Source organism: Silurus meridionalis, chromosome 5 (assembly GCF_014805685.1).
Source record: "Silurus meridionalis isolate SWU-2019-XX chromosome 5, ASM1480568v1, whole genome shotgun sequence".
Taxonomy (NCBI): domain Eukaryota; kingdom Metazoa; phylum Chordata; class Actinopteri; order Siluriformes; family Siluridae; genus Silurus; species Silurus meridionalis.
In genome coordinates, this window is record NC_060888.1 from 12,288,597 (window position 1) to 12,307,862 (window position 19,266).

Genomic DNA, 19,266 nt, shown 5'->3' on the forward strand with positions numbered 1-19,266 from the left:
AGTGCCCTGGAGTGAATATAGTTATTGTGTATAGTGAATAGTGTTGAGATTGCAAGACAAATGGACTTGAAGGGTGCTAATACTGTAATTCAAAGGATTTCAACCTTTTGGTGAATGAATCCATGCCTAAAATACAGATAGACACAGAAGACTTTCAACATGCATTATTTATTATAATAATCTGTGTATAAACTTGACTTCTAAAATACTTAATACTTGATGATTATTATTTAAATTTCATTTGCTTTCACACTTTTGTAGTTCCAGTTAAGCACATTTTATGCAAACATGTGTTGCTTAAAACATGCTGTCATGTCTTTCTCTAGTTTTTAGCTGTCCGATCTATATCCAGATTCTTGTTCTTGTAAGACAGAAATGGAACCTGATGTGTTTTTCTGCTGTTGTTGCCCATCCACCTCAAGGTGGTGCATTCTGAAAATCTGTTCTGATCTCCCCGGTTGTAAAGAGTGCTTATTTGAGTTTCTCTTTAAAATATTTTCTGCATCATATATAAAGTCTATTCACAGTTGTATAAATTCTCAGAGGAGCAGTTTCTGATATAATCTGGACCAACAGCTATGATACAGTGAGAGTTACAGTTTCTCCCCATTTTGATGTTTGCTGTGAACATCAGCTGAAGCACTTGCTCTTTTATTGCACAATTTTATGCATTGTCCTGCTGCCATATGATTGTTGGATGATAATTGTTTTCTGTTTCAATCCTAAAACCAGTAAGTGAGGTATAGGTGCAGATGAGGGTTTAAAAGCACTCATTAATTAACATATTAACCACAAACATGACTTCTGTGTATAATTTTAGTGCATTTGTATTATATAATCCAATTTATATAAGTAATCTAAAAAAGGTAAATAAAGTAACAAATCTATAAATATGGTAAACTGCATTTGCCAGGCCTTTTTTTCATGCCTTTTTCATGCAAACTCTATCCAATGTACAGTGCCTGGCAACTTATTTTGTAGCACTTAAGTCTTTGGTACACCTAAAGTCTAAATATGTGTACTAATAGGTAATAATTTTAAGAGCAACCACATATGGCTAGAAAGGTTGAATGTACCAATATTTCTGTTCATACAGTGGTGTGAAAAAGTGTCCTGATTTTTTTTTTTTGCATGTTTGTCACACTTTAATGTTTCAGATCATTAAACTAATTTAAATATTAGTCAAAGATAACCCCCCCCCCCCCCCAAAAAAAAAACTGTGGTTTATCACACCTGAGTTCGATTTCTCTAGCCACACCTGTTGTGTATCTGTTTTATTTACTTAGTTTATCTTATTAACCAAGTCACACACACCAAACGGGATTCTGAACATCACCTTTACTCGTGTTCTCCAGCACACTACACATATTTAACATCCTGCTCCCAGTATGCATTGCACTTTCATTTCTTAAAGATACAAAGCATCATTCCAGTACATGACTTCCCCTCTAAAGTCGGATATAGACTTATAACACTTTAAGACAAACTGTTGTCTCTATATTGGCAAACAAACAACATACCATTTTTAAACTTTCACATATAACATTTTTTTAGCCTGTTCTAGACTTGCTTACTAATTCTCAAACCATGAACATGTAAATAGCATTATTTGCATTTACCAGTTTAAGAAAATTAACCAATTACAAAGTCAGCAAATTTCTGAGGCAGTTTCTTTTGTCTCTGGGGCTTAGCATATGCCACATTTTGGTTACACACAGTATCAGGCGCAAGCCTCTCTGAGTCCTCTGACATTGTCTGTTGCTCTGCATTCATAGCACCTTCATCACAATCCTCTTTCCCTGCTTGTTTTCTGCATCTCTCTCTACATATTTTTTACGAATGTTGTGTTGCAGTATATTGGGCTCCAGTAGGTGATTCAACCGTTATTTGGTTTCTAGCTTTTCTGACCACTGTGTGAGGTGTTGCATTAAACGGAGTGGTAAACTTGTCAATCTTGTCCTGTCTCAGAAGAACTCGGTCTCCAACTGCCACATTTGAGTATTCTGCCTTGCGATGTTCATCCGCATACAGTTTATATTTCCCCTTTTTCTCCGCATCGTAGTCGTGAACTTCAAGATCAGTATCCACAGATGTAAGATCAGGTAGCTTGCCTCTCATCTTTCTTTTAAACAGAAGCTTAGCTGGACTTTTGCCGGTGGTATTATGCACAATTCCTCTGTACACTGTGACATACTTCCTGAGTTCTTTTGCCAGTCAAGTCCTACTGACTGTGCAATTCTGATGCGTTCATAATTGAAGCATTTTGGCGCTCAACTTCGCCATTTGCTTGTGCCCATTTAGGCGTCGTTTTCAGGTGTTTGATTCCGTTTGCCACACAGAAATCCTTGAATTCATCTGATCTGAATTGAGGTCCGTTGTCGGACTTCAGTGTGAGTGGAAGTCCATGTCGGCTAAATATATCCTCAAGACTATTAATCACTTTTGTTGCGGTGGTGGAGGTTAGTATGTCATACTCATAATACCTACTGTAATAATCCACTACAACTAGGATTGATTGTTTTGATGGCAATGGTCCAAGTAGATCCACTGCTAGATCTTGCCATGGTCCATCTGGCAATGGTGTAGGCTGCAGTGGTTCTGGAGCATCAGGGCGAGACACTATTTGACAACCATGACATGATTTGCAAAATCTTTCCGCAGCTTTGTCCATGCCAGGCCACCATACTTTTGTTCTCAGATGTTGTTTGGTTCCAACAATACCTATATGTCCTTCATGTGCCAGTGAAATTGCCCGTGCTTGTAGTGTTTTCGGAAGAACAATGCGCGTTCCACTTAGTACTAAAAACCCTACAACACACAGCTCATTAGCTACAGGTGCATACGTCATACACCTTTCAAAATGTCCACTTTCTATTGCGTTTCTCAGCTCTATGAGTTCTGAATCTTTTCCAAGCTTCCTCCACTTCTCTTGTAGTCAGGGCTCTTGGGGTGGCGCTGATGGCCACAAATCTCACATACTCATCCGATTCATGCGAGTGTTTTTCTCTCATTGCTGTGCTTCCCAAGAGTCGTGATAATGGATCAGCAATGTTTTCTTTTCCAGAAACATAAACAACCTTAAAGTTATATGGTTGAAGACGCAAAACCCATCGCTCAACACGGGCACAGGGCTTGGAACGTGGACCGTATATTGACTCCAATGGCTTATGGTCTGTGACCAAATCAAACTGTCTGCCATACACATAGGGGTGTAGCCTCTCGCAGGCCCATACAAGGGCAAGGGCCTCCCTCTCAGTCTGAGAGTAACGTCTCTCACAGTCTGATAAACTTCTACTGATGTAGCAAACTGTCACCATTTGTCCTTTCTGACGCTGCGTCAATACAGCCCCCAACCCTACAGGGCTAGCATCAGCAATGACCTGCGTTGGAGCGTCTTTGTCAAGTATGCTAAAGTCCCTGCTCTTGCAAGTTCCTTTTTAGATCATTGAATGCGTTTTCTGTTCTGGACCAAAGACAAATTCAGAGTCTTTTCTGGTAAGACGTCTCAAGGCTCCGCCAGTGTTGCAAATTGTGGAATAAATCTACTGCTGTAACTGACGAGTCCAAGAAAGCTCGAACTTCTGAAGCGTTTTGTGGTTCTCTGGCCTCTGCCACAGCTCTGACTCTCTCCTCAGTGGGACCGATGCCTTTTTGTGTGAGCAGAATTCCCATGAAGTTTAAGCGATCCATGCCAAACTGACATTTTGAAGGATTTAGGTTAGCCCGCTCTCTTAAACGCTTCATGACGGCATGTAGACGTTGCATATGTGCTTCCTGGTCAGCTGCATGAACAATCACATCGTCTGAGATGTTTTCAACTCCCTCTATTCCAGCAAGGGCAGACGCTATCTCATGTTGGTATTGTTCACTTGCAGACGATACTCCAAAGATGAGCCGTTTGTATCTGTATACCCCATTGTGGACTGCAAATGTTGTAATCTGACGAGACTGTGGTGTCAACTCCAGTTGGTGGTATCCCCATTTGAGATCTAGCTTGCTAAAGAACATGGATCCGTTCATGCTTTGTAAGAGCTCATCGACAGTGGGGATGGGGTATCGCTCTCTGATGATTGCTCGATTAGCTTGTCGCATGTCAAGACATAGTCTGATTTCAGAATTGGCTTTTGGCACTATTACAACTGGATTAACCCATGGTGTAGGTCCGTTCACTTCTTCTATGATGTCCATTTTAGAAGTTCTTTATCTTTTCCTCCACAGGACCCCTCAGATTAAACGGTATTCGTCCTAAAGGCTGGGCCACTGGCTGAACATTTTGGTCTATATATAAGCTGATTTGTTTGGTTTTCAGCTTACCAACTCCTTGGAAAACTTCTGGGTATTGTGAAAGAAGTGTTTGTTTGAGGTCTGTTATTGCTGCAATGTTTGTGCCTATCTTCAGCACTCCAAGTTTCATAGCAGTATCTCTCCCCAGTAATGGTTCTCCAGTCCCTTTGATGACAATGAACTCTGCAGATATTATCCGGTTGTCTATTCTAGCTTCACACTCAAAAGCTCCCTTTATTGGCAAAGGTTTATCAGATGAGTAAGAGAACAATTTCCTCTCTGTTTCTGGTATATATGAATGGCATTTGATATTCATTGATTTCAGTCTTTCCCACGTACTTTCGTCAATGATATTGCTGGTTGCACCTGAGTCTACAAGCATTTTTAAATTGACGTTTCCCAAGCAAACATTTAGTCTATCCTCCATGTAATTATCTTGGATGACGAATGCATATTCAGGTTGACCTTCAACTTGGTTTACTGTTTGCTGTTTCACATTTTTAGTCTTGCACATTTTTGAGAAATGATCTCGTCCTTTACATTTATGGCATGTCTGACCTCTCGCGGGACATTTTAAATCTCTCCTAAGTGATCAGAATTACCACATCGATAGCACTGTTTATTCACCTTACTGCATTCTGCATGTTGTTTTCCCTTAAATTTCCCTTTCATTTGTTTTCCTCCTTTGTTCCAGACGCGATTCACAGACTCTTTATCAGGTGTAGATGTCTCACTAACCGATGATGCACCCATCTGTTCCTCTATCCGTTCACAGAGCGCAGCAACCTCCAATGCGCGATCTAGTGTGAGGTTAGGTCCCTCCTCCAAAAGTTTGCGACGCACATATGTTGACGAACATTTGCCTACTATGGCATCCCGAATCTGATTATTCATGTCATCCGCAAATGCACAGTCTCGCTGCCTGTCTGAGACGCGTTGTAAACTGCTGAACAGTCTCTCCGGAGTTTTGGGAAAGTTTATAAAATGATTGCCTTGCATACGCATTATTTACCCGTGGAACGAAGTATGCATCCAAAGCTGCAACGGCCGCGTTATAATCAACAGCCTCTCCCGTGTTCGGCAAGGTTGAGAAAATATCCTGAACATCAGGTCCAGCATGATGCAAAAGAAGTGCTCTGCGTCTCTGACGAACTGCCGCTGTCGCGTCCTCAGCGATTATCAGTCCTTTTCCGTCCGCGTAAAGTTCAAATGATGTCAGCCACCTTGTCCATCTCGGACCAAGAGTTGCGGGATCTTTGTAGCACTCAAATGTAGGAATACCTGACTTTTCCATCGTGTATAATCAGTACTAATATCCACACAGCTGCATCCTCGTCGCCAATGTTGTGTATCTGTTTTATTTACTTAGTTTATCTTATTAACCAAGTCACACACACCAAACGGGATTCTGAACATCACCTTTACTCGTGTTCTCCAGCACACTACACATATTTAACATCCTGCTCCCAGTATGCATTGCACTTTCATTTCTTAAAGATACAAAGCATCATTCCAGTACATGACAACACCCAGGCCTGATTACTGCCACGTCTGTTTGCAATCAAGAAATCTCTTAAATAGGACCTGCCTGACAAAGTGAAGTAGACCAAAAGATCCTCAAAAGCTAGACAGCATGCATAGAAACAGAAACAAATAAAAAAGAAAGTAATTGCGATCTATCAGTCTGGTTATAAAGCCATTTCTAAAGCTTTGAGACTCTAGCAGTGAGAGCCATTATTCACAAATAGCAAAAACATGGAACAGTGGAGAACCTTCCCAGGAGTGGCCAGCCAACCAACATTACCCCAAGAGCACAGTGACGACTCATCCAAGAGGTCACAAAAGACCCCACAACAACATCCAAAGAACTGCAGGCCTCACTTGCCTCAGTTAAGGTCAGTGTTCATGACCACCATAAAAAGAGACTGGGCAAGAATGGTCCGCATGGCAGAGTTCTAAGACGAAAACCGCTGCTTATCTCAGTTTTGCCAGAAAACATCTGATGATCCCCAAAACTTTTGGGAAAATACTCTGTGGACAAAAGTTTACCTTTTTGGAAGGTGTGTGTCCCATTACATCTGGTGTAAAAGTAACACAGCATTTCAGAAAAAGAACATCATACCAACAGTATGCTGTTTTGCTGCTTCGGTACCTGGAAGACTTGCTGCTAAAATGGAACCATGAATTCTGCTGTTTGCCGAAAAATCCTGAAGGAGAATATCCGGCTATTTGTTCCTGATCTCAAGTAGAAGCAACCCTGGGATCTGCAGCAGGACAATGATCCAAAAAACCAGCATGTCCACCTCTGAATGGCTGAAGAAAAACAAAATGACGACTTTGGAGTGGCCTAGTCAAAGTCCCGACCTGAATCCTATTAAGATGCTGTGCATGACCTTAAAAATGCGCTTCATGCTCGAAAACCCTCCAATGTGGCTGAATTACAACAATTTTGCTTAAATGAGTGGACCAATATTCCGCCACAATGTTGTAACAGACTCATTGCTGGTTATTGCAAACGCTTGATTGCAGTTGTTACTGCTAAGGGTGGCCCAACCAGTTAATAGGATTAGGGGCAAACACAGGGCCATGTAGTTTTGGATTTTGTTTTCCCTCAATAATAAAAACCTTCATTTGAAAACTGCATGTTGTGTTTACTTGTGTTATCTTTTACTAATATTAAAATTAGTTTTATGATCTGAAACATTAAAGTGTGACAAACATGAAAAAAAATAAGAAATCATGAAGGGGCAAACAGTTTTTCACACCACTGTATAATGCAGCTTTCATGTCTTTTTTGCAAATTAGTTTTTCCTCAATAATAGAATTTGCTCAATATGTACATAGACAATAGATATACAGGCATTATATTCAAGATGATGAACATATACAGCTTTGATTTATGTCTTTATTTCTAATCATCTTTATTTGTAGATGAGCTCAGTGAAGCTGTTGCGCCCTCGTCTGAATGGAATCCTGTTCAAGCTGACATTTGAGGAGCAAGTAAACAACATTCGTCCTGACATCATGAATGTCACTTTTGCATGTGAGGAAGTGAAGAAAAGTGAGGGGTTCAGCAGGCTACTAGAATTGGTACTGCTTGTGGGAAACTACATGAACGCCGGCTCAAGAAATGCTCAGACGTTTGGGTTTAACATCAACTTCCTCTGCAAGGTACCATGCCATATATTAGTATTTCTGTTTACCTTTTATACTCTCATAATTTAATTACATATTTAAATGGTTATAAAAATCTAACCCTGGGCTCAGAGTTCCTTCTTTTGTATTATTAGTTGAGCTGATTGGTTGGCTTGAGATCCTGCAGAAGCTTTAAAGATCCTGTTGACCTGGTTTCATACAGTAATTGATTTCTTGCTATTATCTATATCACAGGTGTTAAATTAAAGGCCTGTGGGCCACACTGGGCCTGCCACCTCATTTAATGTGGCAGGGATTTATTTCATTCTGATTGCACCACCATATTCTCACCTTATTTATTGACAGAAGGTTTTTCTTGATTCTTTCGAAAGATTAAACTAAGATTACCTTTTTTGTAGTTTGTAGAAGGAAAGGATGGGCTTATGATCAAAAGCACCTACATTATCTGTCAAACATGGAGGCTGTGTTATGTCATAGACATTTCTGATACCATTAGTACTGGTTCAATGTACAGATCAGTACTTTCTGCTCAAATTAAATGAAATGCTGAACAACTAACACATTTGTAACACTTTATATTACAGAGGAATTTGTAAGTAATACAAAATATTAAAAGCAGCAGAAGAGTTTGTTTAGGCAGATAAGTGGGATGTTCTTAAATGGTTGTTATTCGACCCCAACCCATTGAAAATGCTTTGATTTACTAAAGGCAGAAAAGATCCACAAACAAGCAGCAACTGAAGGCAGCTGAAGCATAATCGTTAATTTGTCTAATCACCTTTGAACCTGTGAAAATGTAGGGACTTTTTCCCCCAATTCCCTTGTGACCAACGCTTCATGATTGGTTAAATACAGAGGTAAAATTACAAGTTTTGTGCCACTGTCCAGATACTTATGGCTGACTGTATATGTAGTTAAGGCGAAAAGTTATATACACCAATCTCAGGTTACCAGCTCTACACATTTAATGTTACCATTGTTACCAAGGAAATTAGGGCATCTACTTCAAACAACTGATAATGTAACAATGATAGATTTATTTTTAATTTAATTTACTATATCAGAGTTCCAGTGGGTTTACATAAATTATTTTAAATGTCTATTTAAACTGTCTGGAAATTACATAAATGTCTATTGATTTTACAAGTTTTTTTTTTATATTCTATTTGTCATTATTGCAATTTATTGTTAGCACAATTGTTGCTGTAAAAGGGACTTACCAGTGCTTTGCCTTTGATACCATGGGAAAATGCTGGTAACTCATGCCCAGAAAATAGATGCTTAGATGCAATTTCCAAAATATCTGAAGAAACTGTAAGCATCTGTTTAGACATTTGTATACAGTAGGGCAAAAAAGTATTTAGTCAGCCACCAATTGTGTAAGTTCTCCCACTTATAAAGATGAGAGAGCACTGTAATTTTAATCATAGGTACACTTCAACTATGAGAGACAAAATGAGAAAAAAAAAATCCAGAAAATCACATTGTCTAATAATTTATTTGCTAATTATGGTGGAAAATAAGTATTTGGTCAATAACAAAAGTTCATCTCAACACTTTGTTATATACCCTTTGTTGGCAATGACAGAGATCAAACGTTTTCTGTCAGTCTCCACAAGGTTTTTACACACTGTTGCTGGTAGTTTGGCCCATTCCTCCATGCAGATCTTCTCTAGAGCAGTGATGATTTGGGGCTGTCGCTGGGCAACACAGATTTTCAACTCCATCCAAAGATTTTCTCTGGGGTTGAAATGCTTCTTATGAAGCCACTCCTTTGTTGCCCCGGCGGTGTGTTTGGGATCATTGTCATGCTGAAAGACCCAGCCACGTTTCATCTTCAATGCCCTGCTGATGGAAGGAGGTTTTCACTCAAAATCTCACGATATATGGCCCCTTTCATTCTTTCCTTTACACAGATCAGTCATCCTGGTCCCTTTGCAGAAAAACAGCCCTAAAGCATGATGTTTCCACCTCCATGCAACTCAGCATTCTTTCTTCTCCAAACACGACCAAGTTGTGTTTTTACCAAGAAGTTCTATTTTGGTTTCAATTGACCATATGACATTCTCGCGATCCTCTTCTGGATTATCCAAATGTTCTCTAGCAAACTTCAGACGGGCCCAGACATGTACTGGCTTAAGCAGGGGGACACGTCTGGCACTGCAGGATTTGAGTCCCTGGTGGCGTAGTGTGTTACTGATGGTAGCCTTTGTTACTTTGGTCCCAGCTTTCTGTAGGTCATTCATTAGGTCCCCCTGTATGGTTCTGGGATTTTTGCTCACCGTTCTTGTGATCATTTTGACCCCACAAGGTGAGATCTTGGAGCCCCAGATCGAGGGAGATTATCAGTGGTCTTGTATGTCTTCCATTTTCAAATAATTGCTCCGACAGTTGATTTCTTCACACCAATCTGCTTACCTATTGCAGATTCAGTCTTCCCAGCCTGGTGCAGGTCTACAATTTTGTTTCTGGTGTCCTTTGACAGCTCTTTGGTCTTGGCCATAGTGGAGTTTGGAGTGTGACTGTTTAAGGTTGTGGACAGGTGTCTTTTATACTGATAACAAGTTCAAACAGGCGCCAATAATACAGGTACCAAGTGCAGGACAGAGGAGCCTCTTAAAGAAGTAGTTACATGTCTGTGAGAGCCAGAAATCTTGCTTTTTTTTGTAGGTGACCAAATACTTATTTTCCACCATAATCTGCAAATAAATTCTTAAAAAATTAGACAATGTGATTTTCTGGATTTTTTTTTCTCATTTTGTCTGTCATAGTTGAAGTGTTCCTATGATGAAAATTACAGGCCTCTCTCATCTTTTTAAGTGGGAGAACAATTGGTGGCTGACTAAATACTTTTTTGCCCCACTCTACATATAAATACATAAATACATAACACCGAAGAAATGGGTAATAGAGAAAGATTTATCATATACCAAAGCATGTGCTGTGCCTGTCAAAAGTTTGGAAACACCTAGTACTTTATGTTTTTTCAGAAATAAATGCATATTCATTTTGTTTATATGCAGCTATCTAGGTAATTTAATGGTATGAACATTTACTTTGACCAAACAAATATATAAATGTACAGATGTTAAACTTAGTTTTCATCAAAAAGAAAAATAAATAAATAAATTAATGATAATAATAATAATAATAATAATAATAATAATAATAATAATAATAATAATAATAAAAACTTCCTTACCATGAAAAACAGATTTGCACACTCTTGGCATCCAGATAGTTAAATTAAATACTTTACCACACCTTTTGTGAAACTTGCAAAAAATATGTTTTTCACTTTTCAGCTTTCTGATGCCATTCTGGGCAGGCAATTCTATGATAGATAGCATTTCAGCTGACTTTGTGGCCTCACTTACTAAGCTTGTACGCTATGCCTCAGGTCATTCTCTTGTTGTATGGTGAAGTTGATTCCACTTAGCTGGAGTTTAGCTGAAATTAAATTGTTTTAAAGAATGATAGTCATGTTGGGTCATTATTGCTTTCACCAAGAATAGACTCCTGTTCCAAAACAACACTAAATCAAAGCTCACACCTCCATTTTTAAGTGTGAGTGTAAAGCAGTCTGGTAATATTTGGTGTAACCACCAAGGCTGGCACAGATCAACTTATAATTTTATTATTTTTGGCCCAGCAAATGCCCAGACACAGGACTCATTTTCATGTCAGCTCTAAATGAGGCAGATTAAGTCACAGTTAGAAAAACACCTCTGCTTCTCCTAGGTAAATGTGGTACAGATCACATAGCTTCATTCCTATTTGAGTGCTAATCATTAACATATTTTAGCATATATTATTAGTATTTGTTCAACTTATATAAAATGCTGTTTTAATTAATTTAACAGATCTAATGCCTAAACAGTGTTTAAACAGTGTTAAAATACAAAAACAGTTTATCCTATTTTGAAATATTTGTATCTCTCTGTTATTACCAGAAAAATTATATTTAACGAGCATAAACCGACAGTAATTTTTTTGGTCATAGTTTCATAGTTTCATAGATGCACTTTCAGATTGGTGTCTATTAACACACAAAAGCAAGACTGTGACTATTAAGAAAATTGTGTGTAAACAACCTTTTCTTTAAAAATATCTAACATAGAGCATTTTATTGGATCATTATTGCATGAATACTTTTTAGAGAGGAGGATGTGATCTGGCTCACCCGTAGCTTCTGATCTATTAGCAAGCCCCAGTTTTTGGTAGTGGACAGTTGGATAGGAAATGGCATGGCTGGCCATACTGGATACATTCATCTGCTTTCAGCCTTTGATCATGTTCAGTAAGCCAGGCCCAAGATGGTCCGCCACCATTTCCCTACATCACTCCTGCATGTAATTATATAAGCTTTCTTGTCCTTCTGTAGCATGTTTTTCCTTCTCTGATCTTCTTTCTCAGTTCTCTCTGGACAGTTTTTAGCTGTTCCCTTTTAACAGATTTTAAAACCCTTTTTTTCTCTTTAAGGAGAGCCTTTATATCAGGGTTGATCCATATGTTTGTTGTTGGGAAAACACCGTGCAGCCCTGGTGGGTACAGTATTCTCCATACAGAAGCTGATATTGTTGTAATACAGCCTGTTATATTGTCAATATTCTCCCCAAGTGGATTGCAAAATTCCACCCACATAGTCGTTGGTAAATTATTAGTACATGACTTAATTAAATATCCTTTCCATCATTATCAGCATGATTTTATTTTGGAGATTGAAAGATGGCTTATAAATTTGATCCTTTTGCCATGGTGTCTTTTTTTATGTATCGCACATCACCATTTTCTCTTTATCTTACTTAATTCACACTAATTTAGCTTTTCTGTATATTATCTCTGGATTATCTTTTTATTTGCTGATGCACTGCTACATATTTTTATTGCCATAGTTTGCGTCACTTTGTCTTTTTTTAATAGTACTAGTAATTTATGTATTTTTAGCACTTAGTGTGTAAACGCCTTTTATGTACCGTAATTTCTGGACTATAAGCCGCCCCCACTGAATTTTACAAATATTTTTATTTTTAACATAAATAAGCCGCACCTGTGTATCTACAGGTGCGGTGCCTACACGGAAACTAATGAACTTTACACAGGCTTTACAGAAAGAGAGTGTCTGTTACACGGTGTAACGGGTGAAATATGTCGTGGCTCCTTTAAGAGCAGAGCGCCATTTTGGGAATAGCACGTCACTGCATTCTTCCGCTATTACTGTGTGTGTGTGTGTGTGTGTGTGTGTGTGTGTGTGTGTGTGTGTGTGAGAGAGAGAGAGAGAGAGAGAGACTAAGGATTATGTGATCATTATTTTCTGATGCTCATTTCTAAGTTTCTTTGACTAACCCATAACGCTGTTGCCAAGAAAAATAAAAAAGCACGAGTTTTGGAAACCTGTCTGTGCTTATCAGATTTCATTTGCAACTGGAGTTTTAGTGAGCTCTCCCTTCACCCTGACTCAACGTGTTACAACGGCTTGTATCTAAACAGTAGCCGACCAAGAAAGTCATTGTTCACGGTCTTCCTCCTTCCTTTCACAACTGTATTTCTCTCAGGAGTTTATCTTTTGGCATCGTCGTGCGTTTAAAAATCAACACCGGTGAAAGTTTTTCTCCCGAATCCGTGCAGCTCAGAACACAGGTGAGGTGCGTTTTTTTCGTTTCCGTTCGGAAATTTCATTGGTCTAATGTTATGTCGCTCAGTTTTTTTGGCTTGAAGTTTGTGAAACCGGGAAAAACCCAGGAAAAATCCATAAATTAGCCGTTTCGTTGTTTAAGCCGCGGGGTTCAAAACATGGGAAAAGCGGCGTATAGTCCGAAAAATACGGTAATTGGGGCGGAATATTTTTGTTTCATTAGAGAAAATCTTTCTAGAAAGCTTTACTAACTAATAAATGAGGCCTAATGTTAGTTTAGATTGAATAGACACAGTCTTTTTTGTTTTAGATGTAACAGATAAAAACAAGCGAGCATATAATGATGACAGTTTGTGGCGCAACAATAAACAAATTACAATAAAAAATTGTAATTATTCAGAGTAAGCAGATGATTGATCCTCATTTAATAATCGTGTGAGTGAGATGAGAGCATTTATGTGTGGCATATATGTCTGAGAGAGCAGTATTTATGAAGCATGTGTTCACATTGGGGGTGAGAGGAGCATTGTGGCAAGGTTTTATTATTACTGGGTTGGGCACACTGAGGTGGGTGGTGCTAATTATCTCTCTCTGCATGGTGCTTGAGCTATAATCAAAAGAAAATTAATATGGAACAAATTACTGAAGTGGCAGTCATATTCCTGGACCCCTGACTGACATTCTGCTGTGTTTTGCTGGTTCAGCCCCTGTCTTTTTATTGGTTGACTTCTTAATGTCTGTTCCAGTGAATTTATTTTAAGCCCATGTGTAACTAATTTTACATGTTTATCTGATAATGACATGTTAACTAATGTAAATATGAATATATTACTTTAATCTTCAAAATGTAACCATTCATAATCGGAGTCACGCTCTGCTGCACTGTCTTCCTTAATTGTGTAGCGTGCCATTGTCTATAGAAAGTCAGTGTAACTGATAAAGCATGGTTCAAGTTTTAGCATTAGTGTAGGGCGGGCATCATCAAATGGCGGACCGCGCCATCTTTGATATTAATGGCGGACCGCGCCATCTTTGATATTAATAAAAATATAAATTATTTGTTCATGCGCAGCTAATCTACTAATTACGACAGGAGCGTCATCAATAGCCAAGCCAATCAAATCGATTGTTTACCTTTCAGCAACAGCGAGTGTGAGAGAGAGATAGAGAGGAGATGAGAGAAAATGGCTTGCTCAAAAATGAGAAAAGTAGATGCTGAAAAACAAACTTTTAAAGATGAATGGATGGACAAATACATGTTTATTCTCCCTGCAGCCAGTTCTAAACCTTTGTGTCTCATATGCTGTGGCAACGTTAAGCGTCACTATGAGACCAAACACGGGTCGTTTGAGGAAATGTACCCGCAGAAGTCCGCAGTGAGGGCAAGTAAAATTATTGAATTGAAAGCACAGTATGACAGGTCTACTCGTGTCATCACGCATGCATTTACAGGGCAGCAACGTGCAAATGAGTGTTCGTTAAAGATCGCGTGGATTTTGGCGCAACAAAAGAAAGCATTCAGCGATGTGACAGTTGTAAAGGAGTGCTTAAATGCGGCTGCAGAAACTTTACTTGACGGTAAACAAAAAGACGACGTGTGAAAAAATAAAAAAAAATCCCATTGTCATTGTGAGATGAAAAAGGGAGCTGCTCAAAGTTCTGCACTTTTCTTTTATTCAGTAAATTCTGCCCTGTTCTATTTTACTTGAAATGTAGACATTCGCCTAAGTTTCCTGTGTTATTTTATTTAAAATGTAGTTCATGTTTTAAAAAGGTGGCAGCTCAAATGTCTTTTGTTTATTTTTTTTCTTGAAGATTAAAAGCACTTTTATTTTATTCAAAAGATTCTGAATGTTTTACATTACTTGAAATAGGCCCTAAGTTCAGGCTGCTCAAAGCTGTGTTTGCACTTTTTATTTATTTTATTCAGAATAATTTCAGTGTCTGTTACTTGACATGTAGTAAAGACAACCACAGTATTGTTTTCCATTCAAGTGCCATACAAGTTCAGACTTTTCGGTATGTTAAAAGCATAATACTTTGAAAACACTTGAAATTTAACAATAAATTATATAGAAATGTATGTGCGTTATTGATTTTATTATCATGAGGGTACACTATTTTAAGTGACAACATAAGATCCGGACCTTTGCTGGGAGAAAATTTTAGTAACTGGACCTCTTTGAATTTTAATTGAATACCCCTGGTGTAGGGTGTGTGTGTGTGTGTGTGTGTGTGTGTGTGTATGTGTATGTGTGAGTAGACCAGTTGCAGTTTAGAATGACATCTTTCTCTTTTTGGTATGACTATAAATAGAGTTTTTTAACTTGTTGCCATAGCTATAGTGGTAAAAAATGTGTTTGAAGCCCATTACTACCAGTTGGAGACCATATATATATATATATATATGGCTATACATTTTTTTTCTGGGTTTACTAATGAGAAGATTTATCAAGATTGTGCCATAATTTAGAATGTTTTATTTCTTCTTTTTTTTTAAATGCAAAATGTGAAATCATTATGATTCTTTTGTGATTTTCTGAAGTTGCTATTAATTTCAAATAGCACACAAATAGATTAATGTTGTTTTAAACTCCTTCTTTTGCTCAATTGGAAGTTGTGCAGTAATTAGTTTAAAATCAAGAGCAGAAAGAGCTTTATTGCCAAGTATGTTTGCACTTGCAATAAATTTGTTTTAGTGACAAAAATAATCTAAATATGCCAGTATTTGAAGTTTGTATACATAGGACCCACAGTGGCAAAAATTCTGTTAATCTGAACAGTTAAGCGCGTGGAAGTTGAAATGATCTCCAAAAAGCATAAAGTTACATACGACACATTTCCTTTATATTTTAAACATTGTTTTTTTTTTTTTTTTTTTTTCTATCTTTTCCTTTTTCAAAATAACAGTAAAAGAAAAGGGCTCCCTGCATAGTCAGTACCTAGTAGCACCCCCTTTAGCAAGTATCAGGTTGTAAATGGTTTTTGTAGCCAGCCAAGAGTCTTTCAGTTCTAGTTTGAGGGAATTTCACCCATTCTTCCTTACAACAGTCTTCCAGGCCTGGGCCATCTTGCATGCACTGCTCTTTTGAAGTCTATCTCCAGATTTCCAATTATGTTTAGTTCAGGAGGCTGTGAGGGCCTTGGCAAAATCTTCAGGTGCGCCTCTTGAGGTTGTCCATCGTGGATTTTAAGGTGTGTTTAGGATCATTATCCATTTTTATAAGCTATTTTAAAGCTAACCTTTTTTTCAACTGTAGCTTTTTTACAGATGGTGTGATGTTTGCTTTCAGAATTTGTTAAAATGGAATTAAATACCTTCTTCCCTCTACCCATAAACAGTTCAACAGTTGGACTGGTATTGTTTTCATGAATTTATGTGCCCTTTGTTCTTCAAAAATACCTTAACTTATTGCGGCCAAAGAGTTCTATTTTAACCTTATTGGCTTGTCTAAATGTTCTTTTGCAAAATTCACATACTGAATTTTGTGGTGAGGTTTTCTTCTGATGATTCTTACATGAAGTTTATATTTGTGCAGGTGACTTCAGAGTTTGCCAAATCTTCCTGGAGGTCAATCAAATGGGGGTCCTGACTTGCTTTTACAGCAATCCTACGAGCAGTTCTCTCTGATATTTTTCTTGGTCTTCCAGACCTTATCTTGACCTCCATTGTTCCTGTTAACTGCTATTTCTTAATTACATTCCGAACTGAGGAAAACTGATTTTTACCAGGGGCGCCCAAATGTTCACATACTATTGTGTATGTTATTATACATTACTAGGTACAGAAAAGCCATAGATGTAGGTGGCTAGCTTGTCTTGAATGCTAAGGAAAAATAAGACCTTCATTCAAACTTAATGTTCTGAGTATTTACAGTACTACATGTTGGTATAATTTCAATAACTAAATTTCTGCAATCATCTAAATTTTTTCATAGCTTCGGGACACAAAGTCAACGGATCAGAATTCAACACTTATGCATTTCTTGGCTGAAAAGAGTGAGGAGATGTATCCAGAGATCCTAAAGTTCCCTGATGAACTGGCGCATGTGGAGAATGCCAGCAAAGGTAAGGTACTTCTTTACGCAATATACGCAATGGCATACATTCTTTTTACAATTCACAGTTTGGCATAAATGTTTATAGCTATACATCAAGATGCAAATATTTTAAATTACAATTGTACTGTACCAATTTGTGCTAAGTCCAAGGGACATATGCTGGTTGATTAGTGTAAATATCTTAATTCATATATTTTAACATGAATACTCATAGTATAGCAGTGTACTTCTGTTTTCACCTGGTGCTCACTGGCCATCATTTTAATGTATCTCTTTTTGTTTTATATGTATAGGTGTCTAATTAATATGGCAATTAGTATTAAAAATGCTGTAGTTAGGCCAATGTTTTATTTGTGTTGCAGGGATGTATAGGCATGTGTTGAATGAATGTTTTATATGTCGTTTTTTAGGAAGTTATTTGCCAGTAGCAGAAGATCTCTTTAGCTAATTATTTTGATGAATTTGTTTAACAGTATAACCCTGCAGATTAGAAACAGCCTGGCATGACAAATGTAATTAGAATGAATTTAAATGAATAACATTTTAATTGTCATATAGCACTTTTAATTTTGTTATGCATTTAATGCTGTTAAAGTTTTGAATAGTGCACCTATCCTTTAATAAGAATTGCATTTCATAATATTTCTGGTGCAATAAGAGAATCTAATTAAAACACGGGGGGTCCTTTATTTAGGTATAATTGAGAATACAGTTTAAGAATCTAAAATAAGGTTACAGAATGTCTTAAACAGTGGAAGGAAAAGTTTCAATGCAGAGCACATAGACATATTTGTTGCACTTGAAATTGTATTCTGTGATATGTGAATGATTGTTGGTTTGGCCATTCTGCTAATTATCTTGTCAGTAAACTATGATTTTTAAAAAAAAATTTTAATAAAGTGTCTGGTTAAGCCCATTTAGACAGGGTTATGGGTGGCCAAGGCTCATTAATGCACGTGGGGAGCAAAGGCTAGCCCATGTGGTCCGATCCAACAGACGAGCAACTGTAGCTCAAATTGCTAAAGAATTAATGCTGTTAATGCTTGATGGGTCAGGACTGTTTTGGCAGCAAAAGGGGGACCAACACAATATTAGACAGGTGTTCATAATGTTATGCCTGATCTGTGGCCATAAAGATATGCCTGGTAGGTGTGTGTTATATCTTCCAAGACGCTCAAGTACACCGAATGTCTGCTAGAGGAGACAATATAAGGCATGGAAAAATAGTTGGTTTAGAGACATTCTTACCCTTCACCCTCTGGATAGCTGTGGCTTGGCTAAAGCTAATTGTGTAGGTAATTAATAAATATAACCTTGTTTTGCTTTAGAGCATTTTTATTAAAGATATTAAAAGGATAAAATCTGTATTCAATTTAGAACATCTCTGACAGGAAAAGTATGGCTTTTCTGAAAATGGTGAATACAAAAAAGCCTTTCCAAAAATGTAATAGCCCATGTTTAATGCAAAACATCTAAATTGGGCATGTGGGCATCAAAACTGAACCGCTGTCTACAAAAATTGATCAGTATTTAAGAAGAGTTTCAGTGTTCCAATTGGCATTCAGATTTCTAAGATTTCAGTCTAATTCACAAGTGTAGAATGTGTCTTGACTTATGCAGACACATAACATGCTACATGATTTGTAGTTAGTTGTTCTCTCACTAATGTTTTTACTATATAAAATAATTTTTCCTATTGTCAAATCTTACATCATCATCTTCTTTCGGCTTCTCCCATTAGGGGTCGCCACAGCGGATCATCTGTCTCCATACCCCCTGTCCTCTACATCTGCCTCTTTCAACCCAACTACCTGCATGTCTTCCCTCACCACATTTATAAAGCTCCTCCTTGGCCTTCCTCTTTTCCTTCTTCCTGGTGGCTCTATTCTCTGCATTCTCTTACTGATATACCCAATGTCCCTCCTCTGCACATGTCCAAACCATCTCAATTTCGCCTCCCTCACCTTGTCTCCTAAATATAATACCACAACTTCTCTCTCGGCACCCTGCCGTACGCTTTCTCTAAATTCGCAAACACACAATGCAACTCCTTCTAACCTTCTCTATACTTCTTCATCCATATCTTTAAAGCAAATAATGAGTCTGTGGTGCTCTTCCTCAGCATTAAAC

The 19,266-nt window shown here is 37.9% G+C and overlaps 1 protein-coding gene across 7 annotated transcripts in view; it reads left to right on the plus strand.

The window, feature by feature from the left end:
• diaph2 (diaphanous-related formin 2) overlaps nt 1-19,266 on the plus strand; it is a 288,518-nt gene that overhangs the window by 134,599 nt on the left and 134,653 nt on the right. For all 7 annotated transcript variants that reach the window (XM_046849151.1, XM_046849150.1, XM_046849156.1 and 4 more), the window contains 2 exons: nt 7,216-7,455; nt 17,014-17,143. In XM_046849151.1, the coding sequence (XP_046705107.1) occupies nt 7,216-7,455; nt 17,014-17,143 (370 nt within the window). The remainder of the gene's footprint in view (nt 1-7,215; nt 7,456-17,013; nt 17,144-19,266) is intronic.